Below are 27,437 nucleotides of genomic sequence, written 5' to 3' on the forward strand. Positions count from 1 at the left end.
AAATACCTTTAAAAATACCATTGGCACCCAACAGTGATGTCATGGCTAGTTTATAGCTAAATAAGAAAAAGTTTAAAAAAAGTCGCAGATATTTGGCAAATATAAACACCTTATTGATTTTTTTAAAATTAATTAAGCAGACCTCGCTCTCATATTCCGATTTTGGATTTAGAGCGAAGTAACACTTAAATATTGTTTCCTTGTCTACTAAAAGAACTAAGAAATTTGTAATTAATCTTTTCACCCCAATAAGTTCAAATGCAGCCTCTTACAAACCGGAAAAAGTTGAAAGTTAGCATACTTTTTAGGTCTTCAAGTTTCTCAGGTTTGCTATAGCCTTTAAACATTGTTTTATATGCATTTAATGATTTGTATAACATTTTTACGGCTGGCTATTTAGTTTTCAAGCTAAAGGGATTATTGAGCATTTGGATTTTAAGCTACATTTAATTTAACTGTTGCTGCTGGTTGGCTATTTTAAACAATTAGATCAAAAATGTACCATATTTTAACATTAATAAATATATATGTTATATGCGTATAGGTTTTCATATTGTTTCCGTTCTTGAATTGCTGCCTTTTGATTTATTGCATAGCGAACTTTAAGTTTTGTCTATTTTTGGGCTGGTTTTCGTGCTGTCCGAGATGTAGTAAAAATAATAAAATATTTTACAATTTGTATTCTGCCATTAGTTGACTTAATGTTAAAAATTTTGTATGCCAAAATATATACTCCTTTGTTGTTTTTTGTTAGTTTCGGTATACAATTGTTACTCCAGTTCAACATTTAACATTTAGTTGTTGCGATCTGCAAATCTGCATAATTAAATAGTTTGCTTGAATTCGTTTGTGTTTACATTTGTAGTCTGCTAATGTTATATACGAGGAATAAAACACCTTATATTTGATTAGTAATATTGTTGATCAGTATTGTGTGTGGTTTTGGGCTCTCCACTTCGCTCCTTCTCCATCCATTAAACATTATTATTCATCACAGATGCTCTACGCACAAATCAAATTAAATTCAATGCAATTATTATCATCGTTTAACAATTTGTTACAAGCTCCGATTTTTCCGTAATTGCTGTAGCTAAATGGGGCGACAAGTTGATGGGACACATTCGTGGGATCGGGACATACATTCAACTTGGTTACGGATTATGGATTATCCCTAAATAATATCCTGTCCTGCTGCTGCCAGCCCACTCAAGTAGTGTTCGTTTACAGTGTGTGGAGAGTGGTTAATTATATTTAGTTTTATAAGATAATATGAAAGCTTTTCTAGAAAAAGTGTTGTATCACATATAGAGGAAGTGTTAAATATGTATTCTTTTGTTTACCATTCGGTTTTGCCAACTGTTTTGTTGCTTCAAGTCAACAGTTCGTAACAAGGATTTGCGTTCTTAAATATTACAGGATATATGTGTAAATAGAGTTAAATTAATCAGCTTAGCCTCAATAAAATGCTTTAAAGTAAATACATAAATATGAGCAGTCCGGTCATCGTTCAAAAAAAACATCTTTTCGGATTTTTGCATCGAAGTGTGATCGAAATCAAACACAGAACCTATATTTTGCTTTCGTTTTCGAAGAAGAGCACCAATTAAGTTACGCTTAAACAATAAAAAAGAGTTTTAAGCTTGCTTGATGGGAAAACACATAGTTGTAGCAATAAATACATATGAGATAAAGTATAACAGCTAAAAATACATCATAAATACTTAGCATAGCTTAGCGATTCGTGTGCCTGTGTTTGTTTGCTGGGACATGTCTGTGTGTATGTGTTTCACATTTTAAATTTCTTTTTAAAACGCTAGGCGTTCTATAACGGCTTAATTTCTGTTTCGTCTCGCGCTTACGAACTACATAAATACACATCGAACATCAAAAATATTATAGCTTATATATTATATGCACGGTTACTGTGGTGGTTCGAATGCTCTGATGTTACAAAATTTATAAGATGGAATTTTCAAGTTTGATTTAATTGTAAAGGTATTAGTAGATTCAAAAATATAAGTTATTGAAGTGTTTTAATTGTGCTCAGAGGACAGACTTCCAGTTTGGCTCTATTCGGTTTTTTAACGAAATATGCTTGAAAAATATTAAGAGTTGACTCTACTTTAGACACACAACAAGAATCGAACCACCTTAGCCGGTACATATGATTAATAAGAGTTTTCCAATACGTAATATACAACAATGAGAATTACTCGCGACGCGTTCTTTTTGGGCGTGAGGCGGCTATAGAATCTCCTCCTAGGGACGACGATGCCAAGGACGCTCCACCGGTGACTGCTGAACCACTGCCACCTCCACCACCGCTACCGGCGACTCCGCTCAGGACACTGTCTCCGGAACTGGAAGAGATTGCAGTGATGGTGGCTGAAATGGTGGCCGATTGTTTCTCCACTCCGCGCACCTTTCGGGAGGCCACCGACTGGGCGGTGACTTGGAGGGAAATAGCGTGAGTGTTGAGCTTCTCGGCCAGCAGCAGATCCTTCAGGCCCTTCATCTTTTGGCTGTACAAGGTGATGACTGGCCGCTTGAGCATTATCTCGAAGGGATCGTAGTCGTCGCTTGTCACCTCTTTTTTAGCTTCTTTGTGCTGTGGTTTTCCCAGTTGGTCATTTGCTTGAACTTGGGATTGTGCTTCACTGGAAACGGGCAACTGGCCAGAGGTGCCGCTGCCATTGCTTGTGGTTGTTGTGATAGTTGCGGTAGTTGTGGTGGCTGACGCCTCCTTTTTGTCCGAATTGTGATTGTTGTTATTGCTGTTGCTGTTATTGTTGTTATTGTGCAGCTCTGGATTATCGGACTCGCCGCCAGAAGGCTGTTGCTTCTGATCGGCGAACGGCTGTCCACCGCCCTGGAGCAGGAAGTCCGGATTGAGAATCTTCTCGCCGCAGGCAGCAGTTAAATCGGCCAAGGTAGTTGGTAGCTCCGAATTTTTGGATTTCTGTCGAAGAGCGAGAAGTATATGAATATCTTTGAAGCCATTTATTGAAAACCCACAATCATGGTAGGTTTTGAGCCAGTTATCTTCCATCCGAGAATTCTCTTTAAAATAAATCACAATACCAGACTCCCAACCTACATCATCTTAAACACAGAATCGGTAAAAATAGCTGCACAGTGACCAACTTAGTTATTATTTCCTCTAGCAAACCCTCAACCAATGCGATTTCGCAGCCAGATTGCCTAAGCAAAGTTAAAAGAACTGGCATCGGCTTGATCAACAGATTGAAGATCTATTATCTCTTAAGTACCATGGCAGTTCCACCGAAGAAGACCACCAAACTGCCGTCGAAAGCGGTGAGAAATGTAGTCCCGCGCAAAAACGAGGTGGTGTCCATCAGGAACCTGCTGTGCTTTTTGAACCACACCCTAGACTGTGAATTGCGGAGCATGGATGATCTGAAAACGGGAGCAGTCTACTGCCAACTGATGCACAAACTTTACCCCGAGACGATACCAATTAAGAAAGTCAAGTTTTATACGAACAACAGAAGCGACTTTGAGGCGAACTTCCGATTGCTGAACACTAGCTTTGAAAAGCTGAGAATAACGCGGTATATGACGACGGAGGAGTTAATTTTGGGACACAATCAAGTGGACTTCTGCAACTGGATGTACAAGTTCTTCAAAGCGAATGACATCGGCACGGAATACGATGCCAAAAAGGCGAGAAAAGGCTCGCAAATCGGACTAAGCAAAAGATTTGAGGTAACCCCTTTCTCAACTGAAAGCATGAATCCTATGCACAAGTCCCAGTCGATGGTCTTTAATTACGCTAGAAATCCTGCCAAATTCGAGAGGCGAAATAGCTTAGATATTCAAGTGTCTAGACCGAGCATCTTTAAAAATATTCAGCGGGAAAAGCAAACCAAACAGCCGAATCCAAAACCATCGCAGAAAAAGAAAATCTCAAAGACCTCGCAATTCCTCGCCGAAAGCAAGAACGTTTCGCTGCCTTTGGAAAGCGAAGACGAGTTGGAACTATGTGCCCAGAAATGCTATTACCAGAATCAGTTGGCGAAAAAACTTAATAACGCAAACACCCAAGCCATTCCAAAGCAGTGTCCACAAATCCACCGATCGAAGTGTGGGAACGCTGCATGCGAAAGCTGTGAGCGGGAAACTGGGGATCTGCGATCCCAGCTACAAATCCTACAGATTGCCAATGAAAGGCTGAACCAAAAGTTGTTAGGTGTGGAGCAGATATTGAACAAATACACCCTTAACCCATCGGTAGCCGTTCGCAAATTAAATGATTTGTTCCAGCAGAGTCCACAGGTGGTAGAGGTGTCTCCGCGGAGAAGTTCAAGAGATACACATAATGTAGAAAGATCGGCCAAGGATCAAATGACTCCTCGTGACAGCGAAGAATTCCACACTTGCAATGAATTTTCCCCTCATCGGTTAACGGACAAAGACGCGACGAGTCTACATCCCGCAAACGACGAGCACGCCCCTCGTTCCAAATGCAATTACCCATCTAAGGGATCGAGAAATATATGTAAGAAAAGACTCAAGATGCATTGCCAAAACTGCGGTGCGGGTCCCATTTTGATTTGAGTCCGTGAAAGTAGGCATCTGAACTTGAAAATGCTTTTAAATGACAGTCAAGGAATGACTTCATCAGATAATAAGTTGATTTTAATACTTAACTTTATGACAAAAAATATAGAAAAAAGTTGTTGCAAAATTTGGTTCCGATCGATTGGAAACAAATTTCAAGGATTATGTATTTTCTGATTTCAAATTGAAACTCTTTGATCATTAAAATTTTGAAAGTAAACTAACGAGTCTGCTTACCTCTTCCTTTGTGACCAGCTTGTTGTTATTGCCTTCCAAAGCCTCTGCTCCTGTAGCTTCCTTCGACTCCTTAGCCTCCTTGGCTTCCTGTTCCGCCCTCGCGAGCTCCGCCTTCGCCTGCTCCGCCTCCAGATCCTCGGGCAACTTGATGACCACCTGCGACCTGATGTCGTAATCGAACTTGGTGATATTATTCACCAATGGCTTGGCCCAACCAATGTGCAGAATGGGAGTCAGGCTGTCCTCCTCCCACTGGCAGATGCCGTCGTAGAAGCGCAGCAAATTGGCAAAAACCTCGGAGTCTCGTAGAATACTTCTCGCTGAATGACCTGAACTCTCTGTTTTCATCACATACGGTATGAGCTCGTTGGCAATGTCCAACAGCTCCTTGTATATCTCCTCGTCGTCACGACACTGATACGTATACAAGCGAATAACGTCCGCCGCATTTGCCCATGCGGCAAAGGCGTCGCGGTACTTGAGCAATCGATTGTAGTAGTTTCCCTGGTAGGTATACGGATACACGTGATGGTTCCGGTAGTGAGTCCTCGCCGACTCAATGGCCTCGCGATACAACTGCTCGCAACTGATGCTGGGATGCGTCCGATGAATCTCCTCCAGCTCGCCGAGTGTGCCCAAGGCCATCGGATAGCGTTTGAGGTGGCCCAAATCGTAAAGTAGCCACAGCAGCTGCTGCTGGAGCTCAGCCACCTCCACACAGTCACTGTTCGAGGTCAAAGAAATATTCAGAGCGGCACAGATGGCCGCCACTTCCATGCCACGCTCGCAAACCACCGCCAGTCCACCTGAATGAAGTAAAGTTATGTTAGACAATGCATTCTGTTTTCTTAGTAAATTGGCAAGCTTACCCAAGTAGAGCCATGATCCGGATTCGATCCCGGGACGAATATCCTGCCCCCGCTTATCCTCGCTTCCTTTGCCGTGCCATGTAACTTCGATTGTCTCGACGCGCTTTTGGCCAAATACAACCCAAGCATGATCTTCGGAGATGGCCAGTCGCACGTCCTTGTAGCCGAGCAACTGACATCCCGCCACCACAGCCAGTGCAACTCCGAAGCAGTCCAACTTGTTGCCGGACAGATAGCTGTAGAGGTTTTGCAGGTGCGCCCGGTCCTTGTAGCTGCTGCGGATCAGCGAGTTCCAGATCACATCCGACACCTTCTTGATCACCTCTCGGGTGGCCTGGCGATGGGGCTTGGGCTTCTCGACCACCGACAGGATCGTCTGGAATTTCTTATACAGGCCGGCGATCAGTTCGTGGGTTACAACTGGAAACGGGACGCTGTTGCCCATGATGATGTCATTTCCACCTGCGATTAAAATAATATTTTTCAATGCTGACTACAATTTCGAAGTAGGCCACCAAAGAGAAAGCAGAAACTTTTCCAATTTGTCGGCAATTGCTTCCGTTTTAACTGGTCACCCTTTGCTAAACGGTTAACGGTGAACGCGAGCGATAAAAGGTAATAGGAAGTGATGAACGGATGAACGGGGTGCAATACACACCTGTCGTCGCCTGACTAATGTCACCTGCTGCGACAGCGGCGGCGGCGGCTTGAGCTGCCTGCGCAGCAGCCTCTCCCGTCGTCAAGGACAGCTCGATGTAGCCGACCACGATGGAGAGCAGGGTGAGATCGGGCTCGATGCCGGAGGTTAGAGCGCGACGAAACAGATTGATAACATCGGCCGTGGACTTGAGGGGGAACAGGCTGGCATCGATGACGCCGTTCAGCGCCATGGGACTCGCACTAGCGCTTCTGGTAATCGTGGACATGTTTGCTGGCAGGGGTTCTTCTAATTGCCGAAATGATTCACTGGAACTAAAGTCCCTCTACTGCAAATATGAAAGGCAACTTAATTAATACATAATATAAGATTATCTTAGATCATTAAGAAAATATATTTGGCTGAAAGGGTAAGAATTGATTGTAGTTTCTTTGAATAGATTTTTTCTTACCACAAGCTGACTTCTTTCTCTTAAAAAAGGTGGAGTTGATTTGTTTCCAGTTTGCTCTGGGACGGGTTGCGGATGGTTTGGGCAAAATATCCAATTAGCCTGCTTTAGATTAATGCGAAATGAAGAATTAAGTAAGATTCGGTCAGAGAATACGTTAAACTTACCCAAATAGAACACCAAGTTTGTGGAGAATCCTGTGTTTCCTTGTGTTCTGCTTCTTAATTTCCACCTTCCAAACTCCTAAGATCCATATGCCATCGAAGGGATGTACTAGTTTACCACCTGTATGTAAGGTGCTTTGATAGAGTTTCCTGATTTGGAGCTGTGAGGAAAATAAGGAAACGTGTTAAGAAAAGTGAAGCAACCGTTGCAGTGCCGTTGCCAAACTTACCCGAGTGACAGGATATCCTGGCCCTTTCCACCTGTTCGCTGTTTTCGGTTTCGGTTTCGGTTTCGGTTTTGGGTGCTCCTTATTATCCTGCCGAGGGCCTGGGACTTTCGCCTGGACTTGCCCGATGCCAAATGCTGGGTTTTTGTTGCTGCTGTTTGTACAGCCAGCCACTTTGTGGCTGCAACATTGGCAACAAGTTGACAAACAACTTTTTGTCGTTGTCGCACCTTCTTCTCGGCCCTTTTCCGCTTATTTATTTTCTCCTTTTCTTCGCTTTGTACTTCAAGAGCAGGATTTTTGTTGCTGCTTCACTTGCACTTCTCATTTGCAGCAGCAGCAACAACAACAGCAACGGCCAAACAACTGGTTTTCTGCATGGGCGCTACAGTGTGAGTGCGCGTGTGTGTGCGTGCGTGTGCAGCATGCATGTGCATGTGCACTGGAAAATATGTATATATCCTGTGGCCCTGCGTCCTTCGTCCACTTCCACGTCATCAATTAATCGGCTCACGGGGACAGGTGAATTTCTCGCACCTTTCTCTCACTCGCTTTTGTTGTTGCCGATTTTCGGCTGCGCGTTTTGTTTTTGTTATTGTTTTCTTGCTTGACGAAAGTCAACCCTCCACCCACCGTTCACTTATTTTCCACTTGACACGCAGTTGCCTTTTGCCGCCCGAACCGACCGATTATCTCATCGCGCCGTATTCCAATTGCTTCGCGCATTATCTGTGCCGTAGTTTCGACACCAATTGGGCGGTTTTATTGCGCGACGCACCAGGTAAAAACCAGGTGAAATTCCGACGAAATATTGCGTTGTGTTTACCTCGCTGCGTGCCAGTGTGTCCACACCCAGCACGTGCCGAAATGGGTGGGCAGTGTTGCAAAGTTTCGTACTCGAGTGCAAGCACTAAAAGTTGCGGTAGGTTTTGGTATTTTCGAAAAGTGAAATCGAGTTTGGCGGGTTTCCCGAAATTTTTAAAAATTTCAAAAACGGTTTGTTTTTGGCATTGCTATAAATTCACTCTTGTAAAATGAGATCTGACGATTAAAGACATATAGACCATGTAGTACGAATCTATAAAGGTAACTGACTATAAATGTTTTTTTCGTTAATTTTTAAGTTCTTCGTTTTAGCTCTAATATATAATATAATATAAATGTTTTTTTCGTTAATTTTTAAGTTCTTCGTTTTAGCTCTATTTGGTTACCATACTTGTAATCGCATATTCATACCATTGCCCAAGAAAACTCATTCAATCAATCTGTATTTAACGATGTTCTCTTTATTTTGCAGATATAAATAAATATATTGATAATTAAAACTAATAACTTTTACAATCCTTTTTGTATTCCAAATTTTTGTATAATTTACGCTTTAGGGCACGCACTCGATTAGCTTTGAATGCCAACTCCTCAGTTGAAATGCTATTAAACAAAAATCCTCGAAAAACGCGCACAACTCCAATAAACATATGTTATTTCTTGATCTTAATCGATATATTCTTAATCCATGATATTTTCGTTCTTCAAATTAAAACCACTCGTGTGTCAAAATGACACAAGTAACTGGTAACTGATCTGATCGCCAACTTTAGACTTCTGATTTGAGAATCCTGCTAATAGACTTTAACTGCGAGCTATTGTGTGTTCGCGAGTGATTGGATAACATGTGTCCGTTTATTGCTAATGCTTGGTTGGTTGGTTTATTACTGGATCGTGGATGCGGTTCCCTATCGATGAACCTATTAATACGGATTTCTTCACACATTTGTTCAGTGCTCTTAAGTTCTTGTGTCTCGGGCTAAGTGCGCTCTGTTTTGAAGCTATGCTCGGAAGCTCTGCATAGCCAAACGAGCACCCGCCCAGTGTAGGACTAGAAAAATAATCGTTTTTCGCTATAATTGATGTATTTTCGTTTGGCGCCATTAGCACCGAAATAAGATTTAAGTCAAAGCAATAGCATTTTGAGTTATAACCTTTGTGATACAGTATTAAGTGGGGCTACGGAGTTACGTCTCTTGTGTGGAAAGCGAAAAACGCAAACTATATACGCGTGTAAAAAAATATATGTATATGTACCTCTTTGCTTAACCACATTCAAGTTACAGATTGATTTCTCTCATTTTGTTCTTTCTATATACAACGTTGCACCTGCTTTGACCCTATACACAACGAAATCATAAAAATAAATGTATACTTAGTTTCGTTTTCGTTTAAGTGGTAATAAACACAGGGAAAATAAATACAAAATTGGCAAAATGTAGTTTAAATTAAAAATAGCTGCTTTGGAACTCGGTTTTTTAACGAACTGGCCATCGTTTTGTTCTTACATTGCCGCCGTCATTTGAAGCAAAAATAATAATAATATGCGAAGTACTCGATTAATAACTACTAAATTTAAACATTTCTCTATATGTATTTACAAATCACAGCTACAAACACTAAAACCTTCTTCCAGTGTTGCTTATGGTGGCGATGACAGGCATTATGCGGGTTTTTAAACAAAAAAATAAAACTAAACGTACATCACACGATTACATTACGTTTTCGTTATTCAACTTGTTCTCGCGTAGTGCTTAAATAAAAATGTTATTTTACTCGCAAAAGGCATCTTGCCATCCCTTTAAAAGTAAACTATAGTCCAGCAAGCGTAAGAATAAGGTTGTGAATGATTAGCTATTAGTTTTACAGCCAACCGCCCTTGCGGCCAAAAAGCAAGGAACTAACTGAGCCCACAAACGCCTGTGTGATGGTCTGTGGTGTCGCCTCTTCCTCCTCCGCAGGCTTAGCCTCATTTCGCTTGGTGGTGCTGAGCTTGCTGCTGCCGCTGTCGGCTACCTTTCCCAGATCAGGGCGCACTCGTCCGCCTCCTCCGGCACCAGAAATTGTACCCAGGTCTGGCCTCTGGTTGGCCATGCCGTTCTTTAGTTGCCTGCGCGATTTCTGGCGCTGCATCTGCTTCAGTCGCGTTTCGCTCGCCGTGCCATTGGATGTCGTCGTCTGGGCACTCGACCCTGAACTTGGCTGACTTTGTGCTGCTGCTGCTGTTGTTGTGGGTGTCGCGCTCTTTGACGGCTTGATCTTCATTACCAAGCCCTGGTCGTCGCTGTCATCGCTGTTGTAAGCGCTCGTGCTGCTGCTCGTCGATCTAGCTAATCCTGCAGCCGCCGCAGCTGATGTTGATGGGGCAGCGGGCGTGGGCGACTTTAGGCCACGATGCAGGACACCCTTGATCTGTGCCCGATCGAAGTGTATATCGTCCACGATGCTGTTGCTGCTGGTGTGGAGGCTCTGCAGGCTGCCACTGCTCAGGGGCGAGCTGCTGCGGTTCGCGATTCCAGAGCCAAGGCCTCTCTGTGCGCTTATTATGTTCTCCAGTCCAATGCTCTCCACCTTCTCAATCAGGTTCAGCGATCGCAGAGCCCGCCTTTCCAGATGCGACAGCATGATCTTCTGCTGCTGCTGCTTGCTAAGGCTGCTCCTTTGCTTCTGTTGCGCCTGCTGATGCTGATCGCCTACGATTTTGCGTCGGATCAGATCCGCACCAGACGAGAGCAGTCCAAAGAGCGGCTCTGGCGACTGGGCGCGAGGAGGTGATCCCTCTGGGCTGTTGCATGGCGTCACCGTGGGAGAAAAGTTGGGACCGGCTGGCGTGTTGAGGGCACTGGGCGTCACCGCCTTGATGCCCCTCTCGTTCAGCATTCCAGCGAGCCCGAGGTTCACCGAAAATGTGGAGCAGGAATTTTTGCGCGACAGTCCAGCACGTGGTGTTGCAGGACAACTGGAAGTGAGAGTAAACAAATAATTAGAGTTTAGTCTTACAAATAATGCGTAAAAAATTTGTCAGTTGGCACATGTGTTAGCAATTATTTGTACCAAAAAAAAATAATGACATGAATGCAATCCTGTCATTTGCTTAATAGTTTGGGTTAATATAAGCTCGAATAATATTTAAAACTAACCTGGGTTGTCGTGATGTCGACGTGGAGGCCATTCGGGACGACATCTGCGACTGCGAGAGGAATGACAGATCGTTAACGAAACCGTCGTCCGGATGCATGACCATGCTGTTGGTGTAGGTGAACGTGCAGCCCGGTGCCTCGAACTGTTTGCCGGGCAGATCATCACTTACGTCCTCCTCAACATCCGACAGCGTGTAGATCTGCATGCCCAGATCGTCCAGCCCACGACCACCACGGATCGTCACGCCGGGACGCTCGTCCAGCAGTCCACTGAGCGTGGGCGTGGCCAAGCGCGACCAATGGTGCAATGTCTGCGATCCCTCCATGGGTTTGATGATCTGCAGCTTCTCGGGTAGGCGCCACTGGTGCGTCATCGAGGCGGACATGTGATTCGTGGAGCCCGACATTCCCGAAGAGCCGGTGGACATGATACTGTCTGGCGTGCGAACGCCCAGCGGTAGGTCCGAGTTTCGGACGTTACCCGTACCGTGACCCATGGGTTCGTCGTAGTTATAGGTTCCAGCCGGCGCATAGGACAACATAGCGCGGCGGGCCAAGACCTCAGCCGGCGTCAGCCTCTTGAGAGCCGCCTCCAGCTCCTTGGCGCCGGGCGCTCCTGGCACACCAGAGGGCTGGGCTGGATAGCCGTCATCTGACTGGGAGTTGAGACTCTCGCTGGACAGAGTTTTAACTCCCAGCGATTGATTGCTACCGCCACGATAGTAGGAGCCCGCTGGATAAGCCATCGAAGCCATGCGCGGCCCCGAAGAGCTGCTCATCGACATAGCCCCCAGTTGGGTCATCGACACGTTGCCGCTGTCCATGTAGTTACCGCTCTTGCCGGCACATCGCACTGTGTCGAACACCCGCTTGTAAGGCGGCACATTGCCAGCTCCCGCGTACACGCTACCTCCCATGGTGGACGAGCTCATGCCGCCGGACGGCATGTGCATCATCATGCGGCTTATGCGATCCGCCGATCGCTGGCTGTCGCCCGATATGCCAGAGTCTAGGCTGTTCTCCGAGTACAGTGACGATTCCATAAGCTCGCAGTGCAGCGAATCCGGCGGGAAAAGACCACCGCCCATGCCGGCACCACTTGTTCCAAGGCCGCCGAGGAATGAGCTCCTGGCCTGTGGCTGCGACCGCTTTCGCTGCTGCTTCAGCTGATCCTGAGCAGAGTGAAGCAGAGCGAGCACCTCTTCGTAACGCTGCTTGAACTCCACCAGTTCCAGTGCCAAAGCATTTTGGTTTTCTTTGGTCACGTGCAGCAGTGAGAGATGTTCGTCGTTGTCTTGCGTCAGTTGGTGTAGCCGCATTTCCGCCTCCGCCAGGCGAGCCGTCAGGTTCACGATCTGGTCATGTTGCAGCCGGTTTTCCTCCCGCTGCCGTTCCAACTCCAAACTGAGGTTGTCGTACTGCGAGTTGGCGTCGCTTAACTGAGCACTGATATCGGCCATCAGCTGGCGCTCGTGTTCCTCCACCTCGTCCGTCTGGTGGGCCAGTTGGGTGGCCTCGGACTTCAGTGACTTGTTCTCGTCGAGCAGAGAGTTGACCTTGCGCTGCAGTAGATCTAAAGTTATAGACTTCGACATGGTGGGAGTGTCTGTGGAGCAACAAATACATATAATTAGTCATTAAATCACGAAATAAGTACTTTCGGACTTGATCAAAGTTGATCTTTCGGTTACTTATCTACCTGTATAGATTACGTTATCTGTGCTTTACTCACCAGTATCTGTGCCATCGTCTGCATCGTTGGTAAGCACAGAGATGAGCTCGTTCTTCTTGTGCAGCTCGTGAACCAGCTGGGCACGGTCGTCGTTGGAGGCCTTGAGATCGGTTTCCAGATCCGCGACCCGTGCCTCAAGTGCATTGTTCTGGGTGAGCAGCTCCTTGCCAATCTGCACGGTCAGCTCCAGGTCCTTCTCCTTCTCCTCCAGCAGTCGCGTCACGGCCTCAATGTCATCGTACGCCCGAGTCATCTGGCTAACGCGGTTGCCGCATAGAACTATAAAATATATGAAACCCAAATGATTATGTAACTATAAACGCGGATCAATAGACAGAATAACTTTGTTTATGTATGAATGTTCGTAGAAACTAATGGCAATTTGTTCGACAGGCTCTTTTTGACATTGTTAAAAAAAAAACTTATTCCCTGAACTTAATATATTCAGATTCGTCACGAATCAAATTAGAAATCTTTTCGCAGTTTTGATAATGTAAAAGATTGTTTTTTAAAAGTATGAACTCTTTATTGTTCGTCACAGTAAACACCCAAAGTGTTCAACGGTTCACTGTAGATGGAAAGCACTTTAGGAAAGGCTCCCATTGACAGTGTTGGAAAGGAATGCAATAGCTCCACACTGGACTGACTGGGTTCATCGATTTAACAGTTATAGCATAAGCACCTTCCATCAGCAGCTGCTCGTTCTGCTGTTCTCCCGTTATTAGACCCTCTGATGCTGCATCTGTTGTCGTTGTTGTTGTTGCAATGTTGCCAATGCTGCTGCCCAAAGAGAGTTCATCCTCGTACTCAAGTTCATCGTCCGTGATGAAGAAGTCTTGGTGCAATTCCGACCAATTTTGGCATGCCTCAAAGGCCAAGTCTTCCAAGTTGGTAATCGCTGTGGCTGTTTTTGCTGTTGTTGCAGCTTCCAATGCATTCCCGCTATTGGCATCTCGCTCCGATGCACTGGCTAAAAATCGATGATGGACTCTGCTGCCGGCAGCAGTCTCCCCGTCTCTCTCTCGCTCTCGCTCTCCCGTTGGCTCCATCTCCTTTTCCATTACTTCCCCATTGTTTACGTGCGTCATTTTGTCTTTGTTGATTTCTTTCGTTTTCTTTGGCAAATTCTTTTCTTAGTCACTTAGCGTTTGTGCTTGAGATCTAATCACATTTAAATTTAAATCTTTTCGTTCGGCGATTTCCCCTTCGATTTGTATTATGTAATTTTTAAAGCATTTTACAAATTCCGTCTAGGCACTTTCGGCTTGTTTGGCGGTACAAAGAGGGATGTTTTTCTTTTTTTCCTCCGCGTATTTTACCCCGTTTATCCGTTTCTTTTATTTTGTTTCACCCGGGGGTCACATGATTTTGTAGTTTTTTATTCAATTGCCTTGATGCTCGGTGAATGTAAACATTAAAACTAATTGCTAAATTAATGCGAATTGTCCAGAGTCACAAGAGAAAATGAATAACTGTCATCGCGCGGCTCTCTCCCACTCTCTCCCTGTCACTTTTGGCTCTCTTTGCCACCCACTAAACGCGGAGCATGCGCAAAATCACTTGCAGCTCGTTAATTTATTTCTTTCAAAGATTTCGCTTGTCCGAAAATATATATAAAAAGCAACAAAAAAAACCTCGCTTGACTGGCTCAATGTTATATTTTCTGTTTTTGTTTTTATAAATAGCCAAGAGCGCAGCTTGGAAACTGGAAGTGGAACTTCTTGCTCGGCCAAACGCACACTCGCAAATGGCAGCTGTGACGTCGACGTCGACCGAGGAGAACCGGCAGCGGCAGCGCAGGCAGCAACAACAATAGAAACGGCAATAACAACAACAACTGCAGCAGCAGCATCACTTAAAGTAAAAGGCGTTTTCCCCCAAGACATTTCCAGTGAAAGGGAAATGGCAATAGTTACGTTTACATCTGGGAATTCTATATGGAAATACTACAAGAGAATTTAAGTAAACTCACATGGTGTTAAATATTTCGGCGTTACACTTCACTTCACAATAAATATAAAATAGCAGTTCAAAAGTCCAAAGGTTAGAGACATAACCCACACACAACAAACAAACTTATAAACGCGAAAACTTCAAATATAGATGGCAAGAAGAAGACAAACGAAAACTGCGCTCCAAACTCGTGACGGTACACACACAAATACAGTCTCTTCTTCTTACGCCTTTTGCGTGCTGTTTTTTAATGTTCTTTTTGCAGTTTTCAAACGTTTCGAATCGGTTATTATGTCTTTAACCACATGCACACTATTCGAAATTTCAACTCCTTGACTTTGGCAAATTGTTTGGCACAAATTGTTTTAGTTTTCCGTTCGGATTTTGCACAAATTGTGTAATTTACAGATTGCAGATACTCGAGAGAATGACAAACGCGAGGCGTGGAAGCCAAGAGTGAATGAATTTCGTTTGTTGTATTGGAATTGAAATCCACATCCACCACCATGCCATCCACACTTGGGGAGAGCAAATGGGAGAGTCAGAGAGCGGAACAGTGTTGCCAGCTGTACGTAAATAGCAATGGTGGCAGGGGATCGAACCCTTGATACTGAGCACCTATTCAGTGGTTCTAAACAAATTTGTTACTAGGAAATAGGCTAAAACTGGCGACATATTTGAGCAGTTGGAAAAATACTTCAATACTAAAAATAGTTAAATTACATTAACATACATACCCTGTATAAAAGCCAACAACTTAACTCGAAACGTTGAATGCTCACAAGCCGGATAAACGACCTCTGGCCATCAAATCCCTTTGCCAATTGCTAGTTTCCCCTGACAAAATATCATATTTCCTATTTCTCAGGTAAACAGCGAGCAAAGTGAAAACTCCAACTAAACACCGGAACCATTTTCCGCCTAATCCTAATCCCATTCATGGTTAGGGCGCGAAAAACTACGCGGGTAATTTTCTGCGTAGCTATTTCAGACGTTTTTCCACGAATTTCAAAACATTCAGATAACTCAGGTAGAAGACTAATGCACGAAAAGGAATGGAATAGGATCAGCAATGGATCAGATTAGCTGATTTACGATCTTCCGGACTGTGCTCTAAAATTTAAAAATCTAGTTAGAGTTTATGAACCTGCTAATTTTCCACTTAATGATTTACAGCACGCGTCGGACAGTCATAAAAATTGGAAGAAAACTCATTATCTCGCATCTATGCACGTTTAGCAGGTTATTTTATAGTATACCCTATAAATGAATAAATACGTGAAGTTGTGCACTATGATTCTAATGTCCTTTATTTATATTATAAATATATATGTACATATATCTAAGCATTAGCATATCTTAAAACTGATTTTAAAGACATGATTCATGGGTACATTGGGTACATTCATTCTGTACAATCCCATACGGGAATCAGTAATCTAAACTTAGTTTTTAAGTTTTTAAGCTGTAGAGAAACCCACTTACGTGCAAGTCATAAAACTGTACTTAATGGCTTTTTGGCAGCTTTACGCTAATAGAACTTCAGTGATGATTTCGAGACAATAATGTCATGTGGTTTTTTGCCTGCATTAATGGCAATAAATGACTGGAGCTTTTTCCGCAATCAATCGGCCAAGATAGTGTGTCTGGCAAACAGATGATAAGGCGAAAAAGCTACTCTCCACATTTGGAAACCAAATTAATACAAACTTGCGTAGATAGATAAGTGGCGGCCCTAGCAATAAAGATCCCAGGCACAAGATGAGATCATGTGCCTTTAGCCAAGCCATCCTGCCCTCCGTTTCCCCTCGAACTTGATAGTTTTTCAAATGAACTTGCTAAAATCGTCGATAGGCGAGTTTAGGAGTGTACAAAAGCCATCATAAGTTGTGCAAATATCAATATGGCAGACTCGGCTCTAATAAACAAGTCGGCACGATTCATATAGTATAAAATATCGAAAGCAAATACGAAGTCTGAACATCACTCATCGAAATAAAGGAAAATAAATAGGCAGAAATGGAGAATTTGCTGAAGCCTATATGTGCAAAAATGGCTGTCGTGTTTGCTCACACGTCGACCACAACAAAAGAACCCAAAAATAGGCTGGCTAAACAACACTAAAGTTCATTAATTGCTAAAATATAAAAGACTTCCGATAAGATAGGCCCAAATTGAGGCTAAGACATGCAGCCTGCACTTCAGTGATACGTGAAGAAAGTTCCTGTACGAAAGGCCATATTGCCAAAATACATTAATAACAAAACAATCTAAGTAAAGCCATGTCTATTTGTAAGCATATCGATAAGGGAGATATCATTGCCGATTGCCCGAGATAAAGGTATTATTAATTTAATATAGCCATGGAAAATATACCTATGTATAGTAATGCAATAAAATGATCATAGCAAGCTCACTTTTTACTAGATATTGGACGAACCTTAACTTTAATTGTTTCTAAAGGGTTCATCCAATCTGAAAACTATTCGAGTGTACCTATTATCGCACACGCAATTATCCACTAGAGCGATTGCTATCTCTTGTGCAATGAGGAGTGATGGATTACATCTTATCTTAATGCCTCAATTATCAGACACTTGACATTGCCCACAGGCATGGCTTCAAGTTCCGAAAGCACTGATATGAAACGGAAACAGGACTTCACCTTTTCAAGAATCTATATATAATCCCGAACCAAGCTCGTCCTTCCTTACCTTTGTTCGTCAGCAGACTGCGCACCACCTTCAGGCAGTTCTTGCCATCGACGTTCTTGGAGGCGTAGTACATGACCTCCCAGCTGCTGGCTGCCTGCAGCAGCTCCTGTGGCAACTCGAAGTGCGGCGCCTCCAGCACGCCCGTTATTGGACTGGGTACTGGTGTGCCCGGCACACTGGTCTCCTTTTTTCGCTGTCCCTTGGAGGCGAAGTCGTGCAGCAGGGCCAGGTGGGGAGCCGACACGCCCAGCGGTGGATCCATTGACTTTGGCCCCGACTTCATTTGCTGCACAATGCAGCGCATGCGATCCACTGCCTCCAGTTCGAGTTCCAGGCGCGTGGGCGGTGGCTCAATCCCGTTGACAATCGCCGACATGGAGGAGCAGCTGGACAAGCTATCGAAATCGCTGGCGGATCCATTGAGCTGCTGCCGCCTGTCCGCCGAGCGCTGGCAATTGGTGTCCAGGTGCTGACCCAGCAACTTGTAGGTGTTCTCAAAGTGCTTGCTGGAGTTGGACGGCTGGCTGGTGATCAGCGTGGCGTTCAGGGAGTCCTCGGAGGCGTTGGAGCACAGGGAGCTGCTCGACTTGCTCTCAACCAGCGACGAGGTCGATGAACTGCCGGCTACTCCGTCTGCGTTAAAGGTGCTATTCAGCTGGTTGCCATTCTCGAAGGTTTGCCCATAGTCGTCCGCCTCCTGCTCGACTATGATGGGCAGGGCCTCCAGCTTCTTGTTGGCATGATGATGATGGGGCTCTGGTTCTTGGTGATTTGGTTTACTTCGCATTGCCATGTTGAGGAGTGGCATTTTGCTGCACGTACATCGTTTGCTTGGCTTTAACGCGAACTTTTCAGTTTGAATTTCGATTTTAACATGTATTGGAACACACGAAAAATTAACTTCTGACTGGGAATTTTAAAGTTTTGTTTTAACAGCTTTTCGGGGATTTGGCTTGCGTTTAGTGCCTATAAAGATTGCGCATTTTAGAGTGTGTGTGTGTGCTAGTAACTTTGTGTGATTTCTTGTTAAAATACTGCGCAGCAAGTGCAGCAAAAAAAATCCGTATCTTAACGCCCGGAATTGCACTTATCGATGTGCTATTTTTGACCGACTGTCGAATGTAATTCTTATTACTATCGGATTGTTAGGCAAGTTACCAGCAATCTGCGGAAGATGTTTGCCTCATTTCCCAAAAATACCAACAATGGCAAATTGTGTGCGCATATAAATCCCAGCATTTACATACAATGCCCGTCAAAAAAATAAATCACAAATATTTCAAAACTGCGACGACTTCACACGGCGACGCGCAGTAGAAGAGTGGACAGATTGTGGGCATGGGCATGGTGGTTTTAGATTTAGTGGCTGCCACTGGAGGAAAGTTGGGCGCAAACGAGTTTTACCAAATTAGTTAGCCTTGCCCGGAATGGCAGATGCGTTCGTTCGAATGGAGATGGTCCATGGTCCGTGGCCAAGAGCACGTAGGTTGCTGTGAAAACTCTGGCCAACTCGCAGCACCTAGAACCACTCGGCACCACCACATTCAGGTAGGAAAAACGCGTGGGCTGCGCTTCAGAATGTGGGAAATGGAAAATGGGAAATGGTGCACATCCCACAAGAAGCACAAGAAGCTGGTCCATTCACGCTCTCAATAGCCAGTATTCGGTCTTCGATTCAATAATAATTTTTATGTGAAAGAAGTGAAAGAAAATTGAGCTGAGGCTGAGGCTGAAGCTGAACCCAGCTGAGATAACTGCCGAGCTAGATTCAGATACTAACGGTTGTGCCAAATGAACGGCCAACATGAGATGGCCAACATAAAGCTGCTGGCCAGTCGAACAAAAAGCCTTGGGCCCAGCCTGAGATCCGGAGATGAGTCAACTGATCCGAGTCACCGTTTTGTTTTTTAGCTTGAAATTAATTTTTTGCATCCCTGCAGTTGAAAGCGGTAATGTGCTTTGCGTAAAAAAATAAACAATTTAGTCGCGGTTTTTTTTAGGTTCATCGACATGCAAAGCGCGTATGCACCTGTGAGTCACGTTCCCTCACTTCAAGCACTAAACATTCGAAGGGAGCCGTGGTATAAATCACTTTATCGCATAGATAAACCCCATGCGACATCTGACATATGACAAAACGAGCGATCCAACAAGAATGAGCACATACATACAACTTGATTGGCTGATTGAATCAAAATGTGATATATGATATATAATGGGCGAGAAGATAATAGCCGATCGGGCATTCGTGGGCCGCAGTGTATGGTAATTATGTAAAGACAACTGAATAAATAGCTGAATAGCTGAGGGAAAAGCAAGCAAAACATACAACATCCCAAAAAGGCCAATCAATTCGTACACGCGAAAATGAAACGAAAACGGCAGCAGTAACATAAGACCAACTCAGTTGTTATTTGGCATGTTTTTTATTTTTTTTAGTTTTTTTGCAGTTTTTCTGATGTATTTGGTTCACATCAACTTTCACAAATGCTGTTCGCAATTAATTATTGGCAAAAGTTCGGTGCATTTAAGCAGATTTTTATGGTCACTACGAGATGGGCAGGTTACAAGGCTTTATACGGAAGCAGTCGGATTAGCTGCTTATGGAAAGGATAAGTTCAAGATCAGAAATACAAGATACAAAATGTTACGTAATCAATGAAAAGATACTTATGGAAGTGCCACAAAAAGAGAGCATTTATGTAGAGATTTTAAGTGACAAACATTCTAGAGCTAAGTCAACTAAACTACTACTGCAACTATAATAAGTACCATAAGCAATGGTTCAATGAACAACGGATTGCTTACATAGAATATGTTTAATTCAACTCATCATGAGCACCAGCTTCAGGTGCTTAAATCTGCACCAAGAGCAGCTAGTATTTAATTAGTTTTGTTTACAGCCAATGATCAATAACAACCAACGGCAAAGTCAAGGAAGTTCGATGTCCGCTGCAATTGATAGGCGAAGTGAGTGATAGCCTGGGTAAGTCAGACGTTGTATCAAGTGGTTGTTACCGGGAAAAGCGATTTGAGCCACATTTTCTTGCACCAATTAGCGGCGGGCAATGTGAATGTCCTCCCCAATAGGCCAGTGACACAGAGGAAAGCGTTGAGGAGGAAAATAGCGACAGATTGAACGAATGCCTGCAGGTGCAGTGCGTTTGCAAAGTGACGCAATGAAAGTGTGTCACACTACATATGTAAACCATCTCGGCCAATTGTTTGCTGAATAAGTAAGAAACATGGTCAGTCGCACATAAGCGGCTTTTTTGCTTCTTTTTTTCTGTTGGGTTGCCCGAGTTTAGGACCAACGAACATGACACCAATTTTCGCGCGGAATTTGGTGCGGCCGAGGCTTAGCACCAATAAAAGCACAATTGCCGCGGCGCTTATGACTGTCCATTTAACGTGGCTCATAGCTCAAGCGCCATTTGTACATTTGCGCATTTGTGCGTTTGTAGTTTGCGGTTTGCTTGATGAGCCAACGGAACGCGTTCTTCAGCCAGATAAACCGTTGATTGATGCGGAAGAGCCACTGGCCGACGATAATGCCAATCGATAAAGAAGCCACGCCAGTGGAGTACAGTTAATGCTGGCTGTGAGAAACCATCAACTAATTGCATAACACGTGATTCATGCTTATTAATCATTACTTTTAATAGGTGGAAGTGTGCAAAGACTAAAAGTGTGACTAACTGACCATTTCTGTCTCATTCTTAGTCTTGATGCAAAATTCTTTCATTGCTTAAACCAACTGCTGTAATATAGATGTACAACTCTTCTCTGTTAATTAACTAAAATTGATATTTTTATATCCAACGATGCTAAATACAGAAATTAACGTGCATGCGAACGGACTTTATAGTATCTGTTGAAGTTTTACTGTATTAAGAAGACATTTCCAAAAGGCGTCAAGATTACACGCATAATTGATCACTTCCACATGTTTTGTTTTTCCAGCCTGACCTTTGCTTTGTTTACTTGTGTGCTTAGCAGAGTGCCACAAATTAGCATCTATAAGGAGTTTCTGTTTACGCAGGGATCACTGTAAACCGGCTGCAGTCGAAGAACTGGAAGTCGGGAATTCGTGTAGCGGTAAATGGTAAATTACACGACCACCACGCACATACATATGTACATGTGTATGCATATGTATATGCATATATGTATATATTTACTATCGAAAGAAAACACACCCAACGCAAACAAACATCGGCAAACAGCTGGTTTTTTTTTTTTGAAGTGACAGAGACGGAATGTCGATGCGCGACAGAGATGGAGGGAAATGCCGATAGAGGGCCATATAGAATTAAAACGCTCCTTATCAGCGAAACCGAAACCGAAAGACGGCATGGAAAAACGATTATGTAAAGAGACGAAATGACAACAACTGCATGCGAGGAGAAGCCCCATTGAACGGCAAGAACAAATTAAGCTGACAGACAACATGCCCTGCCCATGGCCTCCACCCATTAATACATTAATACGCGCGTTCCCTTTAAATGTTTACACCAGCCAGCATTTTCCTCTTCATAATTCACGAAAAAAAATGAAGCAAAGAATGAAAGAAAAAAAGTTTAGCACACACACACACACATACACTGGCAATAGTTGTCCTAAAAATAAATTCAATTCGTATGACGGCACGAACAAAAGGCACTTGGAGAAATTCCAACCGCTGTGTGGCGCACACAACGCGTATGAGCAATATTATTAATAATTTTGCGTTAATGATTTTTTTTCGGCAGTGCCATTGGCTCGCCTTTTTCCTTTTATTTGGCACACATATTTCTCGAGTATTTTTGGCAAATTATGCCAGACGGTGCACACGCACAATTTCACTGCCAACGCCGATTGAAAACACAGATTTTTCGCAATTTTTGCACTTATTAACGGAGCGAATGGGAACGGACCACCGCTTACATTTCGGTTTTGGCACACAAACACTTTAGTTTACGTATTTATTTCGCGGCGGCGCTAAGACATTTGAAATATCGCACACACAAGCACGCGGAGCGCAGCAGCATTACTTTTCCTCTTTCCCCACCGATTTCAAACGTTCGACAAAATCGAAAAGCAAAATGTGAAAAAGCACGAACAACGTTGCCGGATCGCCGGCCGGGCCCCACTCAGCTGTTACGTTGACGCTGACATGTGGCAATGATCTTGTGTGAATGGCAGGCCCCAGCTGTCAGCCGCCGTTGCACAACACTGCCTAGAGTCCAAAGCAACAAGTGTTGAAAATGCGCGGGAAATCGATAAATCCTAAGATTTAATATTTTTCAAAAATCAGAAAAAATTATATTCCTTCAGATTGTAACTTGGTAGCTTCAATAACTGTTTCCTACTTATTTGTATGTGACAAGATAAATTCATTTAAATGGTTATGTTATGTATAGTATCACACCCAATAAGATTCGATTTGTTCGTTTGCTTACTAAGGAAAATGCTAGCTTAACTAATATTAACGTTTGTTAATATTAATAAAAGATATTTTAAAAAATGTATTTAGTCTAAGCATCTCCATATGGCTGTCATAATAACTCAAAAACCATAAATAAACATGAACTAAACATTTCAAAGAGAGCTTAAGAAATATTACCAATAAGATTCGCACAAATGTCAGAGACAAAAAACATTGGCATGTGATCCAAGAAAAAGAAAAATAATTCTGCACTCTATAGTATATATAGCAATTTATTTTTAATCTGCTTTCTTGCGTAGATAAAAGAAAATTGCGTTTCGCTGTCAAGCGCAGGAGGATAAACAATTGGAAAAATACTTAAAAACGCATAAAAACATTGGGATATTTAAAAAAAAAAGGCCAACGACAAGTTGGAACACACAAGATACAGAGATACCTATTCATACAGAATATAGATATAGTATACAGATTGTATAACTCGCACTGAATATGAATGATTCAAAGGGTGACCGCACAATTTCCGCTGATAAATTCGTATTAATTGGGCAATTGTATAGCTGACCATCGCCGAGCAGTGGCATATAAACAAATATATTAGGAAAACCATAAATGGCGTTGGTCTTCACCCAGTTTTGGCTTGCAATATGTAGATTATAAATAAAAAGAAGCAAAGAATATTTCAGTTTTGCTTATGCAATTTTGTACTGCTGCTGTATATCGCTTAAGAACAAAATAAAGATATGTAAACCTTTACTAATAGGAATTTCAAAACTCTATATAGTCACACAAATATGAAATCAAACGGAGCCAAGTGTCGTTTAAAAAATAGTAAAGGTTCTTCGATGATCTCATTCGCATTTTAGACATGGAAAACGCACTTGACTTTCTACAGCCTAAGATAGTAATAAAAGGCAACTTACGGAAGTAGTTTAGGCACTCTCTTGTCTGCTCCTTGGTCAGGCCCAGGCCCTCCGGCGGAATGGGCAGCGCTGGGGCCGGAACAAACCAATCCTCGTTCGCATAGCCCGAGAAGTTTGTGAGGAAATCGTTGCGCACCTTGTACTTGGGTATCTGCTCCTCCAGCAGCGAAAAAATCTCCACCTCGGGCAGATTCTCGCTGCTGCACAGCTCTGTGAATATTACAACATAGTATATTAGTACGTTGGTGTGAAAAGTAACTCAAAGTGCACCTGCTGTCCAACTACCAAGCTCTAATTTACCACAGAAAACGCTCTGATTTCGTTACAGCTGATTAACTTAATTTGAATGCAGCCATTTGTTGCACTCAATAAAAGAATTAAATGCTTAAATCATGCCGAGCATGAATGAGAATTAGTGGCGTCTTGATTAAGTTGAGCAATAGAAACGCTTGTCTATGTAACTTCCAAGCTTAGCTCGTGGTAGTTGGACTGTGGTGAAGATCGAAATGGTTTGCTCACCGGTCAGGCAGCTGGCATCGCAGGTCTGTGGTCTGGGGGCAGCCGGCGACAACTGCAACTGCGTCTGCTGGAGGAGACGCTTCGACTGGAGGCGCGGCAGGTGCTTGCTGAGCGTCGCCTGGGCGGAGGGACTGAGCGGCTGTGAGCCGCCATTGGCCCCCAATGTTGCGGATAGCATTAAATGGTGATCGCTTCTGGATAGCAGTATTGTCGTGGAATTGTTACACCTTGATTTGGGTTGATTTGGGGTGGGTGTTCCTCTGTTCCGCGTCTGGTTAGTTGCTCAACTGAAAGTGGAGAGAAGGAGGCGGGCTTGTGTTAATTTGCTGGCAATCACATGAAACTTATAAGCCAGCTGCCAGGCGACTTTTTCCACTCTATTTTCGCTATTTGCCATCGGAATGAGTTCATTGCTAACAAACGAACAGGGGAACGAACGAACGTATGCGACTTTTGCTTATCTATTTGCTGGCTGATAAAGTCGGCGGGCGAATGTGAATGATTATTAATACTATAAATATTGGCGAAACGTCAAAGGATTTTCGACTAATATTTATCAACTACTAAATTGGCAGTCGCAAAGGCAGACACCCCGTGAAATGCTAACTGATTTCTGTGAAATTAGCGTTTAGGCCTTTTCCACACGGTACAATTTTGACATTAAAATGGATTCAATGTATTTCAATTTAGACAGATTTTCACGTAGATAGAGAACAATCATTTGATAACAAGGTTTCTGTGATTTTCGTTAATAAGCTGATATATATCTATACATTATCATTTATTTATAATTAAAGCGTGCCTAATATCACTATTGATATATTGATAGAGACTGCGGATTAAGTCTAATCTAGCACTGAATGAGGAAAATTTTCTTTTACTTGAAGTCAAACTTTTAACTAACAAAGAAGAGACCTGATCGCCGCGCAGTCGTTAACTGATTCTTCTTTGACCGAAACTTATTGATCGAGTGGAGTCTGCGAGCTTTGTCGAGTCATACCGACGGTTTCGAGGTCGGAAATGTGGAGTACTCCAAGAGCAGATCCAAGAGCCGAAGAGATGGCCAAAACCATGTGGAACAGATAGACTACGTGCTCAGAGGCCCGTCGCCTGCACTCAGAAACCGCGGTGATAATAACAAAAAAACGAGCGAACAAGAGGTAAAAGTGTAATTAGCCAATAAACACAGCACGGAAAGAAATAGTTGCTTTCAGCTGCTAAGTTTTATGATCAAAAGATACTACCAGTATATTTAAAGTTTTTAATATATCATATTGGAATTCTTCATTCTTAAACTGAAAAAGGTGAACAATTATTTGAAAAGGGGTGAGTTTTCTACCTGGACTTTTCTTTTTTTAACAGGGGATGCAGATGTTGTATGATCTATGTAATGATCTATGTAAAACATGATGCCTATAATAGGTACTTGAATGCAAAAAAGATACGGAATACCCTTACTATTATGCTTAAGATGTTAACGCCATGTGAACTAAGTATCGACCAGCTTTATTCTCGCAGTGTACGAAACAATCGTGCACAGCTGAGTGTGAATTGGAGTTTTCAATTTGCAACTCGCAGCGACTTTTAAACGATGACGCACAAAGAGCAAAGAGTTTTCTGCATGTGACGGCAAGAGAAAGGCACAATGTAGGTGTTCCCCACAAAATCGCGATACGGCCGCCTAATGATAACAGCAGAAAATCAATGGCGCACTTTTTTCTCGCCCATTGGGCTGCAATTTGCATTGCATAACACGTAGAAAATCGAAGAACTGAGGGGAATTCGCTTTTGGCCAGAAATAACAACAAAGCGGAAAATCGTGAATGAAAACCGCCGGCTAACGGTAATAGTTTGGCAGCGCAGCAACTGCGCTGCTGTCAAACACACACACTCACACACACGCATTCTATTACTCACACACAGGAAGGCATTTTTCAAATAACGTTTCTATTTCTTATTCCTTTTCTTTTAGACGTAAAGAGCGCGCAATTGTCAGGCCAAAAACACTAGCGTGGATGGCATAATGCTCTAAAATTAATTTCCAAGCGACGACAATCCTCAAACGCTTGCCAAAAAGCCAAGCAATTTGTTAAAGTTGCGTTGTTTTGGCACTCAAACGCACACACACACACATACATATACTTTTGCACTTATATAAGTAGCGCGTCGCGTCGCTTGTTGTTGTTGCTTAATGGGGCAGGGTCATTAGACGACACCGTTAAATGTTGCATGTGGTCGTTTTTTATAGTTTTCTTCGATTAAAAGCATTGATTTATCACCAGCAGCATGAATCAGCTGGCTTAGAGGGGCGGTGGGCGGGGGATGCTGCTTGGGGGAGGTCAAAAAATGAACACACTCGACACACGCACACACACATGAACACTCACGCACACAAATTTGCGGGGGCGCAGCTGTGCGTGTGTGTGCGGGAATTATAAAACACACACAGGCGAACACTTCTCACATTTCATAATAATTTTCACAGCTCTTGGAAAAACTAACCTTTGCGCCAAGGCGTTCAATTATTGAATTTTCATTTTGGCCCTCCTATAGTAGCCCTTCTAATTGTTGTTGCTGTGTGGTACCTACATTTGTTGTAGTTGGCTTGTGTTTGCCATTTTTTTTCTCCGCGCTGCTTTCACAAACACACAGGCACACGAAATTCAGGGGTCACATGGAATTTTACTCAATTCCGCACTTAACATCGCGCTCGTCAGTATTTGGAAAATGTTTGCTATTGGTTAATTGTCTAAAATATGCAACGTGCACCGTACTATGTGCGTTTGTGCTGGCAAAGCAAAGAGTTTAACTAATTTTATTTAGCCAGATTTCGATTGGCTGCTGCCCAACACATGCAAGAACCAGGGCTGCACTCGAACCTATCGCTGTGCACCGATAATCGGACGACCCTGCCAATCGTTATCGCTCCTTGAAATTGAAACTCAATACTCATCCGATTTTACGTTTTATTTTTGATTAGCGTTTCTTTTTTTCTACAAAATATTTGTATGGTAAAACTACC

General features: G+C 43.2%; 3 protein-coding genes across 8 annotated transcripts; 1 reads left to right on the forward strand and 2 right to left on the reverse strand.

Annotated features, from left to right (window-relative positions):
- Nucleotides 1-346: 346 nt before the first annotated feature.
- On the reverse strand, nt 347-8,046 carry LOC120448668 (menin). Of its 2 annotated transcripts, none has more exons than XM_039630813.2 (7): nt 7,188-8,046; nt 6,961-7,118; nt 6,797-6,895; nt 6,346-6,673; nt 5,688-6,149; nt 4,819-5,624; nt 347-2,959 (listed from the first exon to the last, which is right to left on the reverse strand). In XM_039630813.2, the coding sequence occupies exons 4-7, from the start codon at nt 6,611-6,613 to the stop codon at nt 2,210-2,212; spliced, it is 2,286 nt and encodes a 761-aa protein (XP_039486747.1). In that variant the 5' UTR covers nt 6,614-6,673; nt 6,797-6,895; nt 6,961-7,118; nt 7,188-8,046; the 3' UTR covers nt 347-2,209. The 2 variants fall into 2 exon arrangements, with proteins under 2 accessions (XP_039486747.1, XP_039486741.1); XM_039630807.2 differs by having other exon boundaries at nt 6,797-6,898.
- LOC120448682 lies at nt 3,023-4,801 on the forward strand. The gene has a single exon (XM_039630824.2). The coding sequence runs from the start codon at nt 3,271-3,273 to the stop codon at nt 4,576-4,578; it is 1,308 nt and encodes a 435-aa protein (XP_039486758.1). The 5' UTR covers nt 3,023-3,270; the 3' UTR covers nt 4,579-4,801.
- Nucleotides 8,047-8,444: 398 nt separating the features above from the next.
- Nucleotides 8,445-27,281, reverse strand: LOC120449878 (trafficking kinesin-binding protein milt). 5 transcript variants are annotated; one of them, XM_039632574.2, is made up of 6 exons: nt 27,005-27,281; nt 24,416-24,702; nt 23,897-24,106; nt 12,882-13,160; nt 11,150-12,755; nt 8,445-10,968 (listed from the first exon to the last, which is right to left on the reverse strand). In XM_039632574.2, exons 2-6 carry the CDS (start codon nt 24,591-24,593, stop codon nt 9,873-9,875), a joined length of 3,369 nt encoding a protein of 1,122 aa, XP_039488508.1. In that variant the 5' UTR covers nt 24,594-24,702; nt 27,005-27,281; the 3' UTR covers nt 8,445-9,872. The 5 variants fall into 5 exon arrangements, with proteins under 5 accessions (XP_039488508.1, XP_039488516.1, XP_039488491.1 ...); XM_039632582.2 differs by having other exon boundaries at nt 26,918-27,281; XM_039632557.2 differs by lacking the exons at nt 23,897-24,106; nt 24,416-24,702; nt 27,005-27,281 and adding exons at nt 17,549-18,514; nt 22,475-22,612.
- Between the last annotated feature and the right edge of the window lie 156 nt (nt 27,282-27,437).

Source organism: Drosophila santomea, chromosome 2L (assembly GCF_016746245.2).
Source record: "Drosophila santomea strain STO CAGO 1482 chromosome 2L, Prin_Dsan_1.1, whole genome shotgun sequence".
NCBI lineage: Eukaryota > Metazoa > Arthropoda > Insecta > Diptera > Drosophilidae > Drosophila > Drosophila santomea.

Excerpts from the sequence above, each read along its gene's own strand:
- LOC120449878 (XM_039632557.2), bottom strand. The coding sequence starts at position 18,356 with ATGCCACTCCTCAACATGGCAATGCGAAGTAAACCAAATCACCAAGAA. Across the intron at positions 13,161-17,548 it reads CAGTCTGCTGACGAACAAAG|TTCTATGCGGCAACCGCGTT; the intron begins GTAAGGAAGGAC and ends TATATTTTATAG. Across the intron at positions 10,969-11,149 it reads TCGACATCACGACAACCCAG|TTGTCCTGCAACACCACGTG; the intron begins GTTAGTTTTAAA and ends TCTCACTTCCAG.
- LOC120448668 (XM_039630813.2), bottom strand. The coding sequence starts at position 6,613 with ATGTCCACGATTACCAGAAGCGCTAGTGCGAGTCCCATGGCGCTGAAC. Across the intron at positions 6,150-6,345 it reads CATTAGTCAGGCGACGACAG|GTGGAAATGACATCATCATG; the intron begins GTGTGTATTGCA and ends TTTTAATCGCAG. Across the intron at positions 5,625-5,687 it reads CGGATCATGGCTCTACTTGG|GTGGACTGGCGGTGGTTTGC; the intron begins GTAAGCTTGCCA and ends TACTTCATTCAG.
- LOC120448682 (XM_039630824.2), top strand. The coding sequence starts at position 3,271 with ATGGCAGTTCCACCGAAGAAGACCACCAAACTGCCGTCGAAAGCGGTG.